The 22,541-nt window shown below is 35.7% G+C and overlaps 1 protein-coding gene across 3 annotated transcripts in view; it reads right to left on the reverse strand.

Annotated features, from left to right (window-relative positions):
* Window positions 1–22,541, reverse strand: part of ADAM22 (ADAM metallopeptidase domain 22) — a 243,068-nt gene that overhangs the window by 40,648 nt on the left and 179,879 nt on the right. For all 3 annotated transcript variants that reach the window (XM_007446746.1, XM_007446748.1, XM_007446747.1), the window contains exons 10-20: window positions 22,331–22,402; window positions 21,334–21,500; window positions 19,786–19,870; window positions 18,678–18,768; window positions 16,896–16,947; window positions 11,238–11,337; window positions 9,159–9,230; window positions 8,842–8,934; window positions 4,685–4,765; window positions 1,867–1,917; window positions 1,579–1,642 (exon numbers count right to left, since the gene is read on the reverse strand). In XM_007446746.1, the coding sequence (XP_007446808.1) occupies window positions 1,579–1,642; window positions 1,867–1,917; window positions 4,685–4,765; window positions 8,842–8,934; window positions 9,159–9,230; window positions 11,238–11,337; window positions 16,896–16,947; window positions 18,678–18,768; window positions 19,786–19,870; window positions 21,334–21,500; window positions 22,331–22,402 (928 nt within the window). The remainder of the gene's footprint in view (window positions 1–1,578; window positions 1,643–1,866; window positions 1,918–4,684; window positions 4,766–8,841; window positions 8,935–9,158; window positions 9,231–11,237; window positions 11,338–16,895; window positions 16,948–18,677; window positions 18,769–19,785; window positions 19,871–21,333; window positions 21,501–22,330; window positions 22,403–22,541) is intronic.

The following is a 22,541-nucleotide window of genomic DNA, read 5'->3' on the forward strand; positions in this document are numbered from 1 at the left end:
TGAGTCGTTCAGCATGTCTGCAGTAAGGGGAAAACACCCACGAAGGACTCTCCTTCACTACAATGTTATCAATTCCAAAAATTGTAGCTATGGTTCACAAGAGTTCCCTATACCAAAAGCATCCAACACTCAGGTACATTTTTCACAACTGCTCCTTTGAAACTTGGAAAACAAATCTATTTAGATCTTTGACAGGACTCAGGCTATAGGTTCTAAGAACAACACTCCTCAGAATTTGGCCAGTAATTAGGGGAAGATGCTACCAAATGTTTCATTGAATAAATACTCAATGCTTTAATCTCAGTGCCAAATATAAAGCACGAATTTCTCACGCAGCAACTTTTATGAATCATAAAGACAATTTTATTACACGAGTGCTGTACTATAATTAAAGATTCAAGAAACAGCAGTATTTCCACCTTGTTTATTAATTCTTAACAGCTATCGAAAAATGTGACTCTACTTTTAAACAAACTTGAATTCCAGTTAAATCTCTGAAAGTCAAATAACATTTTTAAGTCATGTCAGCATCTTTGTCAGGATTACTTTTGCTAAAGCCAAGGTTGATAGATGGAGCCAACCAAGAGTTTAGATCAAAACAACTTTTGCAAACTAATCAAAGATGGTTGTCGGTATGTATATATAGATATATTTTAAATTAATTATATTGGTAGCTTCTTTTCCTACTTCTTGCTGTCAGCCACTAATTTTTCTTAAGGGGAAGAAGCAAAAACCATATTTCTTTGTCCAGAGCATAAACCTACATAACTAAATTCTTCTCCCATCCCCATGTTTCTCTAGTTGTTCCAAAGAGAGCATACACTTCCCCTCCCAAAAGGATTATAGCCACTGTTTGTGACAATTAAGGATTATCATTATATTTATAGCTTGCTTTCTAATACAAATCATGTTTTGGAAGAGTTTACAACAAAAACTGCTTTCAAAAGGGCCAGTAATACTTCTGGAAAATATATCACATTTAAATATACATTCAAGTTAAATATGTTTTAGATATAAATGTTATATTGTTTCCCTCTGAAAATCTGATGAATTTTGAAAGAAACAACATTAAAATATCTTTATGATATGGCAGAAATACCTCAGCAGAAATTTACCTATAACTAGGAAAACCAGCTGGAGTTTAAGAAAGAGAGTTAAGGAAGAAAAAGCAATTCTAGCTAAAATGCTACAGTTCTTATCCAAGGGTGCCCTATCCAGGGTCCATGTCCATTCCATGTGGTTGATGGGTTTTGTCTAAGGATACTAAAGACAGCATAACAGTAGCTAAAACCCAGGTTTGCTCTATTCTCCAAGCTGCATGCACTAGAGTGGACTTTACCTGCCTGGCAGCAAAGACACTTTCTGTCCAAAGACACTGCCAGCTAGCCAAGAGGTATGGAGCTGTATCTTCTCAAAGAAGGTGCTTTTCTCTAATTTCCACAAAAGTGCCCCTGCTAAGACCTGCAGTGGCTTTGAAAATCCCCTAGTCATAAAGTAGTTGAAAAATTATTTCTAGCTCACATGTCTTTGGGCCAGTTACCATACTTTGAAAAGGATCAAGCCATACTATTTACTCACTTTGCCCCCAGATGTATTTGCATTGTCTATCCCTGGTTTTACATCTTCCTCCAAAGCAAATTCCCTAAAATGGAAAAGCATACCCATTAGCGACACGATGTCCCCTTCTGTCAGATAACTGAAAAAGTAAACATGACTAGGAAAACTAGTAGATGAGTATTATAAAGGCCTTTTATCTTCAGAGTTGATTACAAAACATTTAATATGATCTTCCTACTTTGATAAGACTTCCGTATTTCTTTCATGCTGGTACACATGAAACATTTAGGGAAAGCTGAAGTAACTTACCTGGACACCATCACATGAATAACCATCCATCTTATGAATATTGGGGGAACACTAGGAAAAGAAAACAGAAGTATGAACCAAATGCACAGAAAAATATCAAGATGAGCTAATCCCTTTATAAATTTATTTTCATTTTAAAAATAAAGTCTGATAATATAGGACAGCCTCCCAAACCATCTGAAAATAAAAACAAACAAGATCAAGAGAAATCAAAAGGAAATGCAACAATTGGTACACTTTCCCCTAAAAATATGGATCTACCAGAGGCAAAAGTAGTTGATTTGTAAATCCTTATTTACAAATAAAAAGAACTGACAGCAATGACTCAGCTAACTTACACAGACACACTATTCCTCAGAGCAAGAAAAACAAGAGCACAAGACAAAAAGCAAGGAAGATGACAACAGATGGAGCCATAGGTATGGTTTCCTCTTTTTCACCATGAGAAGTAACATTGCCCTTACACTTAAAATGACTCTCAAGCAAAGGTCTACCCCGGACATGTTAGAAAAAGACATGCTTTATAGCCCACCCACCCCCTTTTCTTTCCTTGTAGCAATTGCAGAAAAGACTGCAAAGCATTCTTATGTGGATAGAAACAGAGTGTAATTTTTAAATTTATCATACCTCTTTTCTAGCATTATAGTAATTACATACTCATTTGAGAAAAGTTAGAAAATGTGAAAAAGTAGGAAAAATTAAAGACAAAAGTCTCTCATTTTCCTACCACCCAAAGTCAACTATTTTTTATATTTTGGGACATTTTTTTCCTCTACCATTTTCTACAAAATGTGATATTTTTAAACATAAGTGTAATCAAGTTATAGATGTTTTATATTCTGTTTCAGTCCTTTACTTTCATCATACAAGTTTCTTCATGTCATAATAAACTCTTTGGCAAGTATCATCTTTATAGCTGTAGCACATTGCCCTGAGCTAACAAACCATATAATCAATGTACTAAAATATTTAGTTATAATTATCTCTAATTTATGCTGTTACGACCAATGGAACAGGAGCATCTTTGTACGTACATCATTTTCGGATTTAGAATTCTTTTAAAATCCCTGCTTATCATATAATCACATTTCAAAGAAGTTGCTCTAATATACTTTCATTCCCCGAGCCCAGTCACTGTATCTCCATCATCACTAGGTGTTAGCTTAGAAACATAATGCTAATTAGACGGTAGGAAAGGAAAGTACTTTTACACAAAAGATCTTTAATCTCTTAGGATGACTACCTTTAAAATAAAGCATTTTTAATGGTTAAAGTAGATATACCACTACTGAATCCCTCTTTTCTAGAGAAAAAAAGATGTGGGCAGTCTTCATTTTGCATGAATTTCACTCACACTGGAGCATGAATTTCACTCACTGTGGTTTTGTTAAACAACACCAGTACCCCAAGGACACAGTTCCAATTTCAGTTACCACAACAGATTAACTGTGAGTAATTGCATGAAGTACAAACTTTGCTACTAGCTCTTCAGTCCACTGATCACTAGGTAAACAAGAGATGCCCATCACAGTCAATGACCCATGTAGTCACTTCTTTCAAAGTCTGTTGGTGATTGGTCGCTGAGCATCTGTTCATTCAGTTCATGCACGGACAACAGAGAATGTAGATTGTTACCTCTCTCTCTCTGGGCGATACCATGTGACATCTTACAAAATTGAATAATTGAAAGAGGAAACTGGCCAACAAAGATGAAAGTGCACCAAAGAAATGAAAAGTGATGACATTGGAAGAGAAATTCAAGTCAAATGTAAATGGTGTGATAGAAAAAAATCACTATGGGAATGGAACGTTGATACCGCTGTTCAGCAAAAACTTCCCATTCACAGCTTCACATCTCTTGGAGATATTTCAGGACATTGAAAGCACAAAAGATAAAATGTCAAAAGCTGATACAATCTTAGAAAGGAGTGTGGCAATTCAACAAGGCATAGAAAAGATGCTCACCAAGTATCATAAGGTTTATTGACCAGGAGAAGGCAAGCACAGCTCAAACTACTCTTGGTAAGTTTTTTAACAAAGAAATAAAGTACTATAATTTTCAGTGTTTCTGTTTTAATTTAATATGCTAAATAAACGTTAGTTTATTTTTTTTGTTTCCCTATTCGTTTAAGACCAACAGTAAGAGAGTTTTTAATCATCTGACATTTTGTAAAGATCGCAGAACAACTGTAACTTTTTCCATTGATTACTAGAATAACTTTACGTGGTTTCAGCTTGCATGGTCATCTGTGTTCCTGCACTAATATGCAAAGTAAGGACTGCCTACATACATGTACACTGAAATCTGTGAACCCCTGACAAAGTTTATCAACTTCCCTATCTTCCCTACTGACAACTAAATGATATTAAATTCAAGAGCAGCTATTAGTGGCAAGCTGTGTCAGATAAACAAGAGTCAAGACAGGTCCCTTTTCAGAACCCAGTACCCCGTGGGTCTCTCTGCCTTGGCTGACTCCTGTTTCAACCAGCTGAAGAGAGTCTCTTTGATTCCTCCTTCACTAGCTAGACAAAAAGCAAATGCCTTTTACCCTCTACTTTAAACAAAAACAAAATAGTTAAGGCACGTATGTATACAGTCTTAAATTAGTTCAACATTAAGACAAAATCACGCCAAACATCTGCTCAAGCTTTGATTACTGAAACTTCAATTCTCAAAAAATTAATAAAAGGAGAGTGAGAGTTGACATGAAAGAGAAACATGAGTATCTTGTCCATTTCCATGTCACCTGGGGGTCAGCACACTAAACATACTCCTACTTTTCCCCCATCGGGTTTAGAGAAATTATTCGTAAATTACCTGGCTTGAATTTCCTGAGCATGTTTCATGAATATCACAATCATTTACTGCTTCACGGCATACAGTTCCCATAGGCTGAAACTAAAATGAACAAAAATCAATGTGCAAAGCTGTCGAAGGAAAAACACTCTCACAGTATCATCTTAAAAAAAAGAGAAATGAATATTTTTTTGGATAGGAATACCTTAAACTAGTTTAAGATGGAAATCTGTGAAAACCACAGTTACTGCATGAAATATCAACTTAATTGTTCTCAGAAAGAGTTTCTCACATATAAAGTAATTTGCATAGTCATCACACATAAGCCTTACAAGATCTTGTTAAAATAGGATGTGCTTGATGGTACATCTGTACCAGAAGGACAGTCAGTCCAAGTTCTAGTAATTCTTCCTTCCAAATAGCTTTTGGATTTACACTTTACCCTTCATTCTTACTGGCACCTTTATCATATTTTTCTTTTTTACCTCATCAGCCAAGAATTTGGAAGTTACATTTTGGACTGAATTGTAAAAGTTAGATTTTCTGGCAAAGCTGTTTCCTCCCATGCTTTCCTTTACCATCTCTCCTGCCTAATTTTTATACAGATCTATAGCTTGGTCTTTTATTCCTTTTTTAATGTTTCTATTATTTGTATTTGTGTATGAGAGTTTTTTTGTCTATTTTCAACTCAAGTATTTTTTGTAAGTGTGGGAGTTGTACAACTAAATTTTATGCTTGTTGGATTCATAAATTGCAAGAGTATTCATTATAACAAAACAAAGAGATCTATAAAATTATCATCTTTCTCCTTCCCTCTTTAATCCCACTCTCTTTCCTGCTCCAAAATGTTACTATTTGGGGAGGGGTCCTTCCATGCTTTTATCTCTGCTCACACAAACATACACAGTATTTGGGGCCCCTCCCCACCCATCCATACACACACACATACAACTTTCATCTTCTCTCCCTTGTTCACGACCCTCCAGGCATTTGAGTTTCCTGCTGTCCATAGAACATGAGCAGCACACTGCCAAGTGCAATCAGGAGTTCAACAGATATTTTTCAGAAGATCGGAACAAAACTTGTGTTCATTCATTCATTCACCAAGTGTTTGCTAGGCACTTAAAATGTGCTAGGGACTCTCTAGCCACTGGAGGCTCAGTGGAGAAGAAAACACAAGAACCCTGCTGGCAAGGAACTTACATTTCAGTGGGAGTACATAAGCCATAAAAATAAGGAAATAAGCAAGAGAAGTTAATTTCATATACTCTGGTTCTCTTCCTCCTTGGGATTGGTGCAAGCTACAATTCTAGAACTTCTGAGGTAGAAGTACGAGCAGATTTAAGGTAGAGTTTATGTGAGAGTGTAAATGTTCAAGAACTGTCAGGAAACCTCTGAAAGAAAGCATAGTAAAGGAGAACTTGCTCTAAGTGCTGGGATAAAGCAGTAAATAAATCAAGCCAAATCCCTCCCCTCTTGGAATTTACATACAAATAAAAGGAGAAAAAGAGTAAAGAAGTAAATAACCAATGAGTCCCCAAATCATGGCTTGAGGACAAACTTTGGTTGGCTACCTGTTTTTTTTGGTTTGTTTTTTGTTTGTTTGTTTGTTTGTTTGTTGCGGTACGCGGGCCTCTTACTGTTGTGGCCTCTCCCGTGGCGGAGCACAGGCTCCGGACGTGCAGGCTCAGCGGCCATGGCTCACGAGCCCAGCCGCTCCGCGGCATGTGGGATCTTCCCGGACCGGGGCACAAACCCCTGTCCCCTGCATTGGCAGGCGGACTCTTAACCACTGCGCCACCAGGGAAGCCCAGCTACCTGTTTTTATACCTAAAGTTTTATTGGAACACTGCCACACCCATTTACTTCTGTATTTTCGATGGCTGCTTTCAAAGAAAGAGTTGAGTAACTGAAACAGAGACCTTATAACCCACAAAGCCTAAACTATTTGCTATCTGGCCCTTTACAGAAAGTGTTTGCCAACTCTGACTTACAGATACATTATTATAAATACATACAGAAGAAAACAGAGATACATATGATTTCTCATCTTGTTCTTCCGTTCCCTCCTTTCCGTTCACTCTTCTGCCTGACTCCTTTAGGGATGAGAGTCGGGGTGTGGGGTAGAGAAAGTGGCAGAAGAGATCTTACTTGACTGGTAAAGTTGTAACATATTCTGGGATAGTTAACCCTGCCATTTTATTGTATATTTTAATTTTATTATTTTGTACTTGTTCCTTTCAATGATTATATCACAGAGAGTCTAACTGTAGAAATCCAAGAAAAAAATCGCATAATTAAATGCATTTTATGGATGGGCAGACTTAAAACACTGAGAATTAAAATAAATGATTGGGGATCCCTGGAAAGCAGCTGGAGGAACTGAGAGAATAAACAGTTGAGGTAGCCAAAATAAAAGAATGTCTGTTTAACATTTGGTTTAATCTTCCTTTTTTAGAGAGTGCTTTCAGAGATCTCTGCCTGCGCTTTGCTTCTCTTATAACGCTGCCAGAGACACAGTGGTAAAGTGGAAACAACAGAAATTGCTGCCAGCAAATGTGGGATGTAACTGCACATTTATTCCTTACTAGCTGAGTGAGCCTATGCAGGTTATTTCACTTCCTTGAGACTGGCATTGCTCATTGGAAAAATCTGGATAATAACGCCCATCCCAAAAGTGTAGCTATGAGCATTATCTAAGACAGCAGTCTCAACAAGAGGACATTTGGCAATGTCTGAAGACATTGTGGTGTCATGACTTGGAGGGATGCTGCTGGCAACTAGTAGGTAGAAGTCAGGGATGTTGCTAAATATCCTACAAGACGTAAGACACACCCTCACAATGAAGAATTATCTGGCCAAAAATGTCAACAGTGCCAGGGTTACAAAACCTGGGTATAGGATGAGATAATTTGAAAGTGCTTAGTACAGTTTCTGGCACACAATAGGGTATTTAATATGATAGGTTCATATTTCACCCTCTCTTAACTCATTAAAGTTAGTCAATCAGCAAATAATCAGTAAGAGAGTGCTGTGCATATTTATTCATTCATTCAACAATTATTTACTGAAGACCTGTACCAATTACAGTGTAAGTGCCTGGCTCTGCCTCCATAAAATGTACAGACCTGAGGGAGAGGAAGATATTGAACCTCAGAAATAATGTAGAATATTGTACCAGATTTTATATGAGAAGAGAAAAAAGATTTCTTTGCGCAAGGTAAGCCCTAAGTAACTGTTGTCTTGATGTAGAGGCTTAAATATTTGGGGGCAGGTATAGGATACTGTTGGGAGGATGAAAACAGACAAGGTGTATAACGATGCATTAAACTCTCATGCACAACACATGAAAGGTGTCTTAATGTCTATTCTTTTGTTCCCTCAACAGCTAATGCAAGAGATATACCAAGCTCTGAGCACCAAGAAGGGAAGGATCTATTGAATATCCACTTGGCTTTACAATAAAGGAAACACATCATTCAAAAAGTAGTTTCATTTAAATTATATTACATTTTATTTTTATTATTGTTATTACATATATATGATAGCACATTAAATGGTTTCATTTTTTTTTTTTTTTTTTTTTTTTTTGAGAAATTATTTATTTTTTTTTTATTTTTTTTTTTATTGTTTATTTTTTTCTTGCGTTATGCGGGCCTCTCGCTGTTGTGGCCTCTCCCATTTGCGGAGCACAGGCTCCGGACGCGCAGGCTCAGTGGCCATGGCTCACGGGCCCAGCCGCTCCGCGGCATGTGGGATCTTCCCGAAACGGGGCACGAACCCGCGTCTCCTGCATCGGCAGGCGGACTCTCAAGCACTGCGCCACCAGGGAAGCCCTAAATGGTTTCATTTAATGTGCATGCTCCTGAGAGAGGCAGTAGAGAGAGGACAAACTCTGGGGATTACAAACATTCAGGCCCTAGCTCCTGACTTGGTATAAGACCCAGGGAAAACTACTTAATCACTACAAGCTTCTGTGTTCTCATCTGTTAGATGGGAATAAAAATAGTAACTACTCCTGACAAAGTTTGTGAGGTTCCTGTAAAGCACCTGGCACTTAGTCACTCAACAAATGTTAGGTCTTACTATTGTTATTTGGTTATATTTACCTAGCCTTAACAATTTAATCAAAGATGTCCTCTTTTCTTTCAGCTGGTTATTAATCAACATTTATTTACCTTGCACTTTTTACAACAAAGACCATCACTGCACTGGGAGTCTTGAGTCAAGGTGCATTTCTTACAACACTCTGCTCCTTCAAGGACACATTCCTAAGGAATATAAACATGGGCAAAACGTCAGAGAATGGTGTCATTTTCCTGAAAGTACCAGGATATTTTCTAAAACCAATGTACAGCCTCAAAGTAAGCATCTTTCTTCCACAAATCTTATGAAATTTCTAGGCATAACACTTGCTCTTGCAACTGTTTCAGTGTGTGAACCTGGAATAACCCCGAACAGCCTAAAGAAATCATCCCAACACCCAGAGACTTACTGCCGGGGTCCCACAGTCACACTCCTCTCCAGTTTCAATGAAGCCATTGCCACACTCAGGAGGATCAAGAAGCTGTGGAATGAAAACCAAAAAGGGCACTAAAATGCAGAAAAATCAATATCAAAGACCTTACGAGAGACCACGAGTGCCACACCTACACTTCTGGCCTGACAGTCATTCCAAAATATATTTTTATTTTCCTAAACTGCAAAGTATGACTTCAGAATTTTAGAACTGGAAACTTTAGAACATAGTATCTAATATTGTTTCCATTTCATACTTAATCATATTTTCATATATAATATACCTATCAAGCAGGGTCTGATAAGTGTCATCAAAATAAAAGATGATCTTGGCATTGACTAAAACCAAGCCAGATGGACTCCTGAAATTTCATTTCAAACAGGACGCAAAGGATTTGGAGTCAGACATCTGGATTCAAATTGTGGCTCAGCTACTTATCTTGCGCAAATGGCTTGCCATCTCAGAGCCCAAGTGTTTTCGTATTTAAGACAGGAATAATAATAATATTAGCTTCCCATCTACTTAATGAATTGTTATGAGGATCAAGTTCAATTACCTGCGAAAAGCCCTTTATTAACTGTTATTTCCTTGTGAAACAAAGTTTTTTCATGGACAATAGGGAAAACATCACAAAAATTAATAAATCCACTGATTTATTTAATATAAAATACAACTCTTCCTATTAAGATAGCTCTGCAGAGAACAGCAATAATAATTTGCCCCAGAGATGGAAGCAGTTTTTGGCCTGTACAAGAGTATATTTTGAGACTTTTATATTTTTTAACTTTCTGCTGATTTTATTATCTTTTGATTATAATTTATCTTATGGTGATAGGTAAAACTAATAAATAGTAAATAGCTGCTATGTTCCAGATATATAATATTCATTCAAAAGTTAATACAAGTTTACATATTATAGAATGGAAATGAGTACACACCCACATGCATGCACGCACACACACACACTTTCTTAACCAACCAGAAGGAAAAAACAAGCAAACAAACAAACAAAAAAATCGAGAAAGCAACAACAACAACAAAAGTCCCCATCTAATTTCAAATACTCTCTCCTCTCCTACAAAAGAATCAACTCATCTCTAGATTTCATTTTTAGTTGAAAGGATCATAATGCATGAGGCAGCTTTGAAAGCCAAAACTAAAACTCTCCAGATGAAAAAACACAGTTATTCTCTTACTCTGGGCTCAGAATAATCAATTAGTTTGGTTAAAAGACTTGAATTGTTTTTCATTTACAGAAGCAGGAATTTAGTTCCAATATCCCTTCTGAAGCTTTTGGAAAGGGTCTTAAAATTGTCAATTTGCTTTTCAGTGCAGTATGAAATTTCCTACATTTCACTGGAGTGAACAGAGAATGAAACCAGGTAAATGATTACAAAGGCAATGCCACGTATCACTGTGATGTAGGGAAGCACTTCATAGTTCACATAATTACCGAGGACAAGACACTCTTCTTTAACATGGGAAGTCTTCCAAATGTATGATGAAGACCTGTTTTCTAGTCAGTAACCAGAGGATGCTCTGCAAGCTATGAAATCCTCTGACAGTCTCAGTACAGACCTCCTTTTTAGCAGACTTAGTTTTTATATTGAGAAGTATTGTCATTTTGATCGTACTGCTCATTCTGAAAGGCAGTGGTGGGGAGTAAAGAGGGGAGACAGGCCTCCTTTTCTACCAGTATGAATTGTGATTCAGTATCCAAAGTCAGGGGAGGGGGAATGTATCAAGAACATGAAAAAGAAAGGCAAAGTGAAACCATTTTTGTAAGCTAACCCTGAATCCTCATTTGGCCATATAAAAAGAAAATGGACATTTTTCAGAAAGCAAAACTAATTTCTACCTGCTTTTTATTCCCATCAGAATAACCCCAAATGCCCAAGATTAATTCAACTTAGAAATGTAGATATTTAGTGTATCTAGAATGTGTATATATAAGCTAGTTGAAAAGCTTTCTTTTATAAGACACAATGAATGAAAAATTGTGTTTACAATACTTTAGAAAGATTAATAACTAATAACTCTGATCACACTTATTACCTTAGAAGGTTTGTTGAAAAGGCAGGCACCACCTCCACTATTCAGGAAGTCATGATACTCTTCAATATTACATTGGGTGAACTTTTTAGGAAGATAATAGCTATAAAAGAGAAGAAAAGCAATAGCTGGGTACAATTTTAGTCTCCCTTGCTTGTAGATTAGTCTTAAAACTGAACGTTGTTAACATTGTACATTATTCGTAAAAAATAAAAGAATAAATAAATAATAAATTCCACTTATGTATAACATTTGCATTCAATCCGTAAGAGTTTATTCAATAAGCACATTTCTAAATTCTTCATTAGGTGGCTAATAGTAACTACGCTTTGCTCATTATCTGCATATCCATTCAAAGGAAACACACCTATAGTACCTGTAATTTCCATCAAAGAGAGTTAGAAATAATTTATTTCACAATGAGTCGTTCCTGAATATTAAACCTGGGCTGGAACCCAAACTGCAGGGCATTCTGCAAAATAACTGACCTATAATCTCCGAACGTGTCAAAGCCATGACAATCAAAGAAGGACTGAGGAACTGTTCCAGATTGAAGAGAACAAAAACTGACTGTGATGCCTGATTCTGAAGCGTTTGCTAAAATGACATGGAAGAAACACAGGGCTGATCTTGAATGAGGGATAAGAATTAGATGATTTTCTTGGTTGTATTTTGGTCCTATAGGAAGATACCTTTGTTTGCAGAAAGGCACATAAAGTTAGGTATTTGGAGGTGATAGGCACCATTTAAAAACTTGCAATTCAGAGACAAAAAGGTTCTTTGTAACTATTCTTCTAACTCTGAAAGTTTCAGACTGCTTCAAAATACAAAAAAAAAAAAAATTATACCCCCCCCCAAAATAATCAAGGGTCAATAGAAAAAAGAAACCTCACGATGGAGCAATTTGGAACTATGCATTAAGAATCTTCAGAATGCGAAATATCCTTAAATCTAGTAATTTTACTTTCAGAAATTTTTCTTGAGGAGTTGATTTGCTATGTGTGCAGAGATGTCTGAATAAAGATATTTATGGTGGCACAATTTATAGTAGCAAATAACATGAAAATAATCTAAATGTTCAACAGTAGAAAACTGTTAACTAAACTGTGATATATTAATAAAATAGAATACCATGTACTTATTAATAATCATGGTAGTGTTAAAGAATGAAGGCTCAGAAAAATGCTGACTATATATAATGTTAAGTAAAAAATGAATAAACAGTTATATCCAACAAGATCCAAATTTTATAAAACAGTAAACATGTAAAGAGAAAAAGCTACTGGATTTATTTTATTTTATTTTTTAGCCATGCCACGCGGCATGCAGGATCTTAGTTCCTGACCAGGGATCGAACCCATGCCCTGTACAATGGAAGCGCAGAGTCCTAACCACTGGACCGATAGCGAAGTCCCAAAACTGCTAGATTTAAGCAGCAGCATTTTAACATTAACCACAGTTATCACCCAATGGTGAGAAAAGAGGTGATACAAATTTTATTTTCTATATTTTTCAAAAATTATTTTACATTGAGCTTTGTATAAAAGTGAAAACACAATTAAGATAAGAATGGATAGTTTTTATGAAAGTCTCTCCCTCTAGCCTGTCCATTTATATGCCTACTTCTTCCTAGCATAACGATTAATGCTTAAGTGAACTGACTAATGGAATTTACGATTATTTACCCTAAACTCATTTACCAAGTATTTCATGCCAAACTCTCCAAATAAAGTTGTCTTGGGTTTAAACTGTCTGAACTACTTTACTTCCTTTGCTTCATTTTCCTAATAAGTCATAAACTTTATTATTTTAAAATTTTCTTACATATATTACTTCCTTCTTGCTTTTCAGTGCCTACACTTCAGCCAATGTTTTTATTGCCTTATCTATAATCCATTGTATATATCCCTGTCAGGATTATGGAATTTAAACAGGAATTTCTTCAAGTTCCCTCTTTATTCTACTGGTCAAAATCGGAGGTGGTTCTCTACTGCTATAGAAGAAAGTCACTGATTTTCAGTGTTGGACCCTTAGAGGTCAAAGTCTAGTTCAGCCCCTGCCCTGCAAAGGCACCATCAGGGGGTTCACGTTAGCCCAGCCTCCTGCCCACTACACAGCTGGGAGCTCAGTCTGCTCTCCAGTAGTGACAAGAAACTCTTCCCAGATAGGGAAGCTGTTTTTACACATGAAGAGTTGCAATCTGTACATTGCACTTACCTTCCCTATGCCACATCTGACTTCCTATCACTGCTGCACACAGTCCTGTATTGTTAAGTATATCAATGAGACTAATTCTTTACCATACCATGGCCCTTCCAATACCTGAAAGCAGATACCATTTCTCTCCCTAAGCTTGGCCCCAAAGCTTCTTTTTTGCAGGGTAACAAATCTATTTAACGCATTCTTACATTTTTAATTCTTATACCTTTAAATAGGACCGACAGTCTTCATTTCAACAATGCTTTCCAACATTTAACAATACAGAGGAACTTCAGAAAGTAGAAATGGGAGGGAATGTACCCATGGGAAATATATGTCCATAATTAGTGCTGATAGGTGATGTTTGGCACAGATCAAATGATATCTGGCATCGTACCAGACAATGTTTTATGTAAAGAGCTTTTCTCTTGTATGCAACTATTTGATGTAAGGTAAGGAGCTCCAATGCAAAGAGCTATGCATATTCGAGTGTAGCCATTGATTTTGCTGCATATTATGCTTAGTGCTAAGCAGATTGTCTATATAATTTTTTTAGTTAATCAGAATAATCAGACAAGATTAAAAAACAAGAACCTCTAGCATGGAATTTAGTAATTGTTAGAAAATTACAACTACAAAGACTTTTATCATTTTTCTTAATACTAAACAAAAAGTCCAAAGATATTTTGAAAAATATTTTAAACACAAAAAGTCCAAAGATGTTTTGAAAAATATTTGCATGTACATTCCCTCCATCATCTATTCTTCTTGTCATGCATATGCTGGGAGTTCACATTTCAAATACAATCAATACATATTTATTGAAAAACAAGTCTGTACAAGAGAGTATGGCGTGAGGTCTGACAAAAATAAAAATTAGTGCAATATATAATCCTAAAAAATTTACAAATTTTAATTGGTGAGAGGAAACAAAGACATACAGAATCAAATTATAATGCAGGAGTTAAAATTTATAATAAATCTCAAGTGGTTAGAAATGTGGTTAGATAGAAAAAAAACTGAGAATTCCAGATGAAGAGAATATATTAAAGAAATCAAAAGAGGCTGGAAATTCATGTACAATTATGATGAGCATATTTTTCAGAGGCTGAACATCCATGTAGGATTACAGTTAACAAATCAGAAAAGGTGGAAACCCATATACAATTATGGTAAACAAACTGCATAAATAGTAGTAGAAAATGAGATTGCAAATGAGTATGAAGAAAGATTATGGACCTCTAAATACTGAAGGAAGGAATGTGAACCTTATTCTTTACACAATGGAGACACAAAAGTTCTGAGCAGAAAAATGACATGATTCATGCGTTTGACATAAAAATTCATGTGCATTAAAAGAAGAATGGAGAAATTGTGCTGTACACATTCAATGAACTAGAGCTGTATATATATATATGTACATCAGCATGGATGAACCCCACAAACATAAATCTGATCAAGAAAGTAAGTCACAGAAAACTACATATAGTATGACGCCTTTCATATAAACTGAAAACATGCAAAGCCATGCTATGTATTACTCCAACACACACACACATATACAGTAAAAGTATAAAAAAGGACCTGTGAATGATATAAACCAAATTTGACCTGTGAATGATATAAACCAAATTCAAGATGGTGGTTACCTTAGCCGGGGTTGGGAACTGATAAGAGAGAACACAGGGGGATTTAACTATGCAGTGTCTTGTTTTGTTTTTATCTAGGTGATCGTATACAAGTGTATACTCTTTTATTCTTTATACCTTTCAATTATGATGGAAGTGGAGTTCAGGAGGGGAGAGAGGGAGCCTGAAAGCTGTGTGAGTAGCTGGAATGTTATCAAAATAATAAGAGCACAAGACAATAAAAGTTTAAAGTAAGGTGGTAATGATAAGCTTGGCATGAAAGGGATGGCTGTAAAATTTATTTAGAAAGAATAAAAGATTGATGCCTGATAGTGTGTCAAGGGTATGACAGTATAAAAATGAAAACTTTTCTTAGGAAATGGACTGAGCACACCACTTCCCACTCTTAATTCACACAGGTAGCTTGAAATCAGCCACTGTGGGAGCATTTACACCATAGGCTTCTACATAAGGTAGAAGGCTGCTGGAAATCTGAGAAAACTACTCATCAGGGCTCTCTTCTTGTTTTTGTTTTTGAGACACACTTCTATTTATAAATCGTTTAATTAGAATACAGGAAGATAAAAGGAAAGGGAATTAGAAAGTAAGCCTTCAAGGACAAAGTTGTTGCTCATTTCTTACATTTCCAGACTAAATTCAAGGCTAAAAAGTCTTTGATCAAACTACAACAAGGTACCACCTCACACTGGTCAAAATGGCCATCTTTAAAAAATTTACGAATAACAAATGTTGGAGAGGGTGTGGAGAAAAGGGAAGCCTCCTACACTGTTGATGGGTGCAGTCACTCTGGAAAACATTATGGAGGTTCCTTAATAAACTAAAAATAGAATTACCATATGATCCAGCAATTCCACTCCTAGGCATATATCCAGACAAAACTATAATTCAAAAAGATACATGCACCCCAATGTTCAGAGCAGCACTATTTACAATAGCCAAGACATGGAAACAACCTAAATGTCCATCAACAGATGAACAGATAAAGAAGATGTGGTAATATATACAATGGAATACTACTCAGCCATTAAAAAGAACGAAATAATGCCATTTGCCGCAACATGGATGCAACTAGAGATTATCATTCTGAGTGAAGTAAGTCAGAAAGATACAGACAAATACCATATAATACCACTTATATGTGGATTCTAAAATATGACACAAATGAACTTATCTACAAAACAGAAACAGACTCACAGACATAGAGAACAGACTTGGGGTTGCCGGGGGGAGGGGGATGGAGGAGGGATTGATTGGGAGTTTGGGATTAGCATATGCAAACTATTATATATAGAATGGATAAAGAACAAGGTCCTACTGTATAGCAAAGAGAACTGTATTCAATATCCTGTAATAAACCACAATGGAAAAAATATGAAAAAGAATGTATATATGTATGTATACCGGAATCACTTTGCTGTACAGCAGAACTTAATGCAACACTGTAAATCAACTATACTTCAATAAATTTTTTTAAAAAGAAATGCTTTAAAAAAATTATTATATTTACCTGAAGTTGGTGGAATCATATATCCTGCATGCCGCTGACTCACGTTTCAAATTCCCCCAGCCAAAAAAAAAAAACTCCGACCTACTAGCTTAAAGGACAGCAATTGTTTTCATAAATAAGAGACTATTTTGTGAAAATATATTCCCTACAGAGCCATTGAGAATATCTACTTCCAATTTTAAATGCCTGTGGTAAGGTTCCAGGCACTTAAGGTTCCACATAAGTTATTGACTGTCATCCTCCTAAGAAGACAACAACACAGCAGAAAAAGGAACAGTGAGTTATTTTTAAATAGAAGTGGCTCACCCAGTGTCTCCCATTATGCATCCAGACCACGTGTCCTCACATTTACACTCACCTAAGAGAAAATGAATACACGTGCCTTGTTACAAAGTGAAAACAGGTGCATTAGAGTAGTTACTATTTTAAAAAATATATGTTCTGTTTTATGTAATGCGTAACAACAAAAATCTATTGTACTTTGACCCTATCGAGCTTATATAATTTTTATTAAAATAAAATATTTTCGGGCTTCCCTGGTGGCGCAGTGGTTGAGAGTCCGCCTGCCGATGCAGGGGACACGGGTTCGCGCCCCGGTCTGGGAAGATCCCACATGCCGCGGAGCAGCTGGGCCCGTGGGCCATGGCCGCTGGGCCTGCGCGTCCGGGGCTCCGCAGTGGGAGAGGCCACAACAGTGAGAGGCCCGCGCACAGCAAAAAAAATAAATAAATAAAATAAAATATTTTCATATTTTAACAAGTGGCCATATTTGTAAAGCACTCACTTAAAATGGCTTAACAATCAAATACCAATGAAATAGTGATGTACCACTACAGGATTCTGGTTTCATAAGCCTTTATGGGAATTCTAACAATTTCTCATCCATTTTTAAAACCTCTGCACCCAAGGCTTCTGGTAGAAGGCAGTATAGTATATTGGTTAAGCAAAAGGGCCTCAGGATCAGAAATACCTAGGTTCAAAATCTGGGTATGCCACTTAATATATGTGTAATCTTGGAGACATTACACTTTTAAGATCTAGTCACTTTATCTGTAAAATGGGAGCTGATAATGAATATCTTGCAGGATTATCTTGAGGATTAAATGAGCATCTAGATGTATATAATTCTGGCATTCAATTATCTGTTATATAATGGGTACGTCATAAATGGTGATAGATGTAGTTAATATAAACGATCATATTTATAATATTTGTTACTAAAATAATACAATAAATATGATTATAATCAACTTACTCCAAATATATAGTGTTTATCCATTCCTGGTAAAGTAACTTTACCTACTTGGGAAAATATATTCATCATAGATGCTAAACCTAGCATATTTTACTAGGCCCATATTGTATTAAGCCCTTTATCAGGTCTGATCCTGGCAGGCAAATTCTACCTCTGTGGCAATACTAAAAGATGTTTTAAATAAACTGTAATAAAGTAGTATGCCTTATGAATAACTTATATTAGCATAGGCTTAGTGGAAATGCTTGGGTTTTGGAGTCACACAGACCCACCTCTATAATCCACCTTGTGAACTTAACGCAATTTACTTCTAAGTTTATTCATTCAACAACACTGGTTTGAACACCTCCTACGTGTCAGGCTCTGTTCTTAGCACTGGGATACATAACTAATCAAAATAAAGGGCCCTTTCTTCAGGAAGCTCACATTCTAGCACAGGAGATAGTCAATAAATAATAAACCTGAAAAGCAAATGACTTATATGGTACAAAAATACAGAAAAAAAAAAAAAAAACAGTATGCCTTAAACCTATATACCCAGACCATTTAAAATTACCAAACTGAATTTATGTCCTTTTTTAGATTAAATTCAACTGTGAATTTAACATCACCTGGCTTTAAATGTTTATGATACATGGAGGAAATTCATCTGTAATGTAAATATTAACATTTGTATTACTTTTGGAAAAAATAATTTTTGTGTCCTGGATATCTTTATATTATCACTTAAACTCTTTTGATCTATCAACTGAATTAAAGAATTTCATTCTCTTAAATATTTTTCAGATAGTCTACTTTAAATACAACTAAACCACACATGTACTTAAACTTACCACTTGCTAACTTTCTTTTGTCTGAGATAATACCAATATTATGGGCTAACGACTGGGCAAGCGTAACTGCCATTAAATCCGTTTTCCCAAACTGAAAGACAAAAATAAAATACTTGTAAAGGCAAATTATTTTTTATTTAACATGGGCCAGAGAAAATGTCACAATATAATTGAAAATAAGTAATTTCTAAGCATTTTATTTAGCAGAGGTTAAACACATAATAGCTAGTGCTGAACTACTAAGCATTTGGGAAGAAGCAGTAAGAAATAAATCCATGTTTGACTAAGTCTTACAGAGAAGACTAGAAGCCAGGCAATCATCGACTTTCGGATTTGGAAACTTACATCTAATTTTGAGCCCAAATTTCACCGGTGACATTCCTGAAAAACTGAATACTTGTACCACAGTTAAGCCAGTCTTTCAGATAAGAGAAAATAAAATAAATGTATAATTTATCTGGAACTTGTTCATCCTTGTGTGTCCACTAGCACTCCTAAAATCCCCAAACTGAATAGAACTTGGCTTCAGAAAACCAACGTTATGAGTCATAGGAAACGGTGACGATCTTTGGCCACAAGAAACGTGAAAAGACCTAGGGATATTTTTTTCGATATGCAGCCTCCCAAAGATTCAGGTATTTTTCTTTTAGATCACTTCCATCAGGTTTAGTGCCCTAGGGGTAGAAGTTAACCCTTTGGAAAACCTAGTCTATTTTTTCCTCCAAAAATTTGCCAAATATTGAGGAAGACAATTTTCAATTGAGTTCTTAAGTAGTAACCCAGTGCTTCAGGGAATTACTCAATTCTCTGGAAAAACAGTCAATGTGATAAACAGGGCCTTATTTTCAATAAAGGTAAAGGTAAAGATTTTCTCTATCTAATCTGTATATAGCTAAACCTGGAAATTATTCTAAGTAGAACATGAACAGAATTATCCGATATTATCTTTCCTTATTTCCCTATTCTGGCCTCTGGCACTAACCATGTTGGTTGTTAATAAAATAACAATATCTGGAGTATGTGGAATACTGAGAAACTGTCCCTTAAATATTAGGAAAACATCATCAGCCATCATATCACTTTGTATCTTACAGATGTTCACACCTACTTCATTCACGCCTCCTCCTTTCAGCAACGAGCAAATCCCACCAATATAAGCTGCCCCGCTCCGGCTACTCTCAAATTGACTTCCCCTTTCAGAAAAGGAAATGAAAAAGGCTTACTGCTGACAGTCCACATATCATAGCACCTCTCATTATTAAGTTACCACACTTATTTTCTCAATGCACATACATTTCTCTACTATATACTCCTGAGGTAAGGGAGGAATATGAAAATTGTTTGCACGCATAACCAAAGGAAAAGGTTTCTGAGGAATGTTTCCCCACATGATCAATAAATATCTTAAATAGAACTATACCTATGAAAAAAGGATCTCTAACATGAGGTACATTTATGTGGTATTTCCATCAAAAATGCATATAACTTGAATCTCATAGTGAGAAAACATCAGACACTCTCACAATGAGGAACATGATATAAAATAACTGGCCTATACTCTTCAAAAATGTTAACCTCAAAAGAGACAAAGAAAGGCTGAGGAAATATTTCAGATTAAAGGAAAGTAAAGAGATGTGACGATTAAATGTGATATGTGATCCTGGACTGGATCCTGGATTTGGGCAAGGATTGGGGGGTAGTTATAAAACATTATTGAAACAATTGGTGAACTCTGAATATAGACAGTGGGTTAGATAAAAACATTGTAACAATGTTAAAATTTTTGGTTTTGACAGTTTACTGTGGTTATATAAGAGAATGTCTTTATTCTTAGGAAATATATATAAGTATTTAGTAGTAAAGGCCCAGTAAGTAAATGTCTCCAACTTACTCTCAAATAGTTCAGGGAAAAAAACAAAAAAAAGACACTGATAGATAGATATAGATGCAAGGAAGGGAGAAGGCTAGAAAGAAGAAAATCATAAAACAAATGGGATAAAATGTTAACAATTGATGAATCTGGGTAAAGGGCATATGGTATTTCCTTGTATTATTCTTGAAACTTTTCTGTAAATTTGGAATTGTGTAAAATAAAAAGTTACCTCAAAAATACTCTTTTACTTCCATTTGTAACTTTCTTCAACAGCTCTGGCTTTAGATGGTAGGTTTTTAAATTGCTGCAATTTATGATTTGCTCTTACATCAAATATGCAGGTTACCCCCCAGAAAAACCATAAGAGTAAGAAAAAAGAAAAAATAAAATGTACCCTAGGTATACTAAGCTCTCCCCTTAGACCAAAAACAAAGATAACATTAACATTTAAAAGGCAGCAACTTTAAAGAATATATAATAATCTGTTGTTAAGAATACTCCTTATGAGAATTAATAGTACTTTCATTCAGTAAATGCTCTGATTAAATCTCTTGAAAAAAATTATATGAAATGTACATGCAATAATAAAATAACTCAAAATTAAATCTATTGAATATTCGTGACAGTTTCAAACAATCTGTACTCTAAAACTTCTTTCAAATACGTCTGCCACATCAAATCCTAATTGCATTATGCAGTAGAAAGAATACATCTCATCTACAAGTAATAAGAGTATTCAACATGGAATAAAAAAAGTAATAAATCATTACAAAAGTTACGTACGAAAAAAGGTGAACTGCATCACTTTTCTCTTTGATAAAATCCCTCCTGTATTTCATAAATTCACGTAGGGTGATCAATGGATTTTCAGATATGGCAAACTTGTTGTCAGCCGCCCAGGTTTCCATGGCAACCAATACTATCCTTGTCTTAAGTTGGTCTTTATATATCTAGTATATTAACAAAATGAACACACCAGCTATACATGTGGTAAAAATCAACTGATTTATGAACAGGACTACAAAGCTCCTTTTATGGAAACTCCTCGAGTTTTAGCTAAATGTGATAAATTCCACTGTTTTTAGGGGAGATAATTGTTTTTCTAACTTACATGCATTTCCCTTGAGTGATAGAGATTCCAATTGTTTACCAAGTCATAACCAAAGAATAGAGTACTAGTAGAAACAAAATATTGCTTTTTGACAAATCTTTGCACCCTTACTCAAAGTTGTTCCCCCAGAGTCCATTTTCTGGCACCCTATAAGATTCACACTAGCAAAAACTGGAACACTCATGAAGGAGATAATTTCTGTATACCCTAGTTGGCCCTAATTAAACTCATGGAGAAGGTACTGGCACTGCCTTGTCGGGAAGATTTGGAAAGTAGTTTTAGTAGAATTATTTAGTTGCATCTTTCCCACGGCACCAGGCACTCTTTTGAAAAGGCACAACTGTTTCTCCATTGCTAGAACTACACTGTGAATATCTTGTTAGGGGCTACAACTCAACCTTTTCTTTTCCAGTGTGAAAAATACAGGCATAAAAATATAGGCATAAAAAACTTCAGGCATAAAGCTGTAACTCTGACCACTTCCTTTTATCATTTTCCCAGCCAGAGATCAAAGTCAATAAAGTTCATGGCAAAGTTACCAGGGACTTAACAGGACACCTTGGCTAAAGTGCAATTTAGGGCAGTGAAAATATAAGAACATTATCCGATTTATTAGCAATCAGGAGATAAACTTCCTCTGTGGCAATACTGAATCGGGTTCATACTTACTAAATCCGCCATGTTCACCACAGATTTCGCATAGGTATTAGTAAGTACCACTGAAAGCCGATGTTTTTTAAACTGAAAGCAAAAGAAAACAAGTGAAGGGCTTCAAGGTCATCAGCAAATACTCATTTCAGCAGAGGAAATATGGTGTAATTGAAAGGCCTCTAAAGCTTTCTGTAAAAACTGCAAGTTGACACCTAGTTCTTTAGATGCT

The sequence above is a fragment of the Lipotes vexillifer genome, unplaced genomic scaffold, assembly GCF_000442215.2.
Source record: "Lipotes vexillifer unplaced genomic scaffold, Lipotes_vexillifer_v1.1 scaffold617, whole genome shotgun sequence".
In the NCBI taxonomy this organism is placed as follows: domain Eukaryota; kingdom Metazoa; phylum Chordata; class Mammalia; order Artiodactyla; family Lipotidae; genus Lipotes; species Lipotes vexillifer.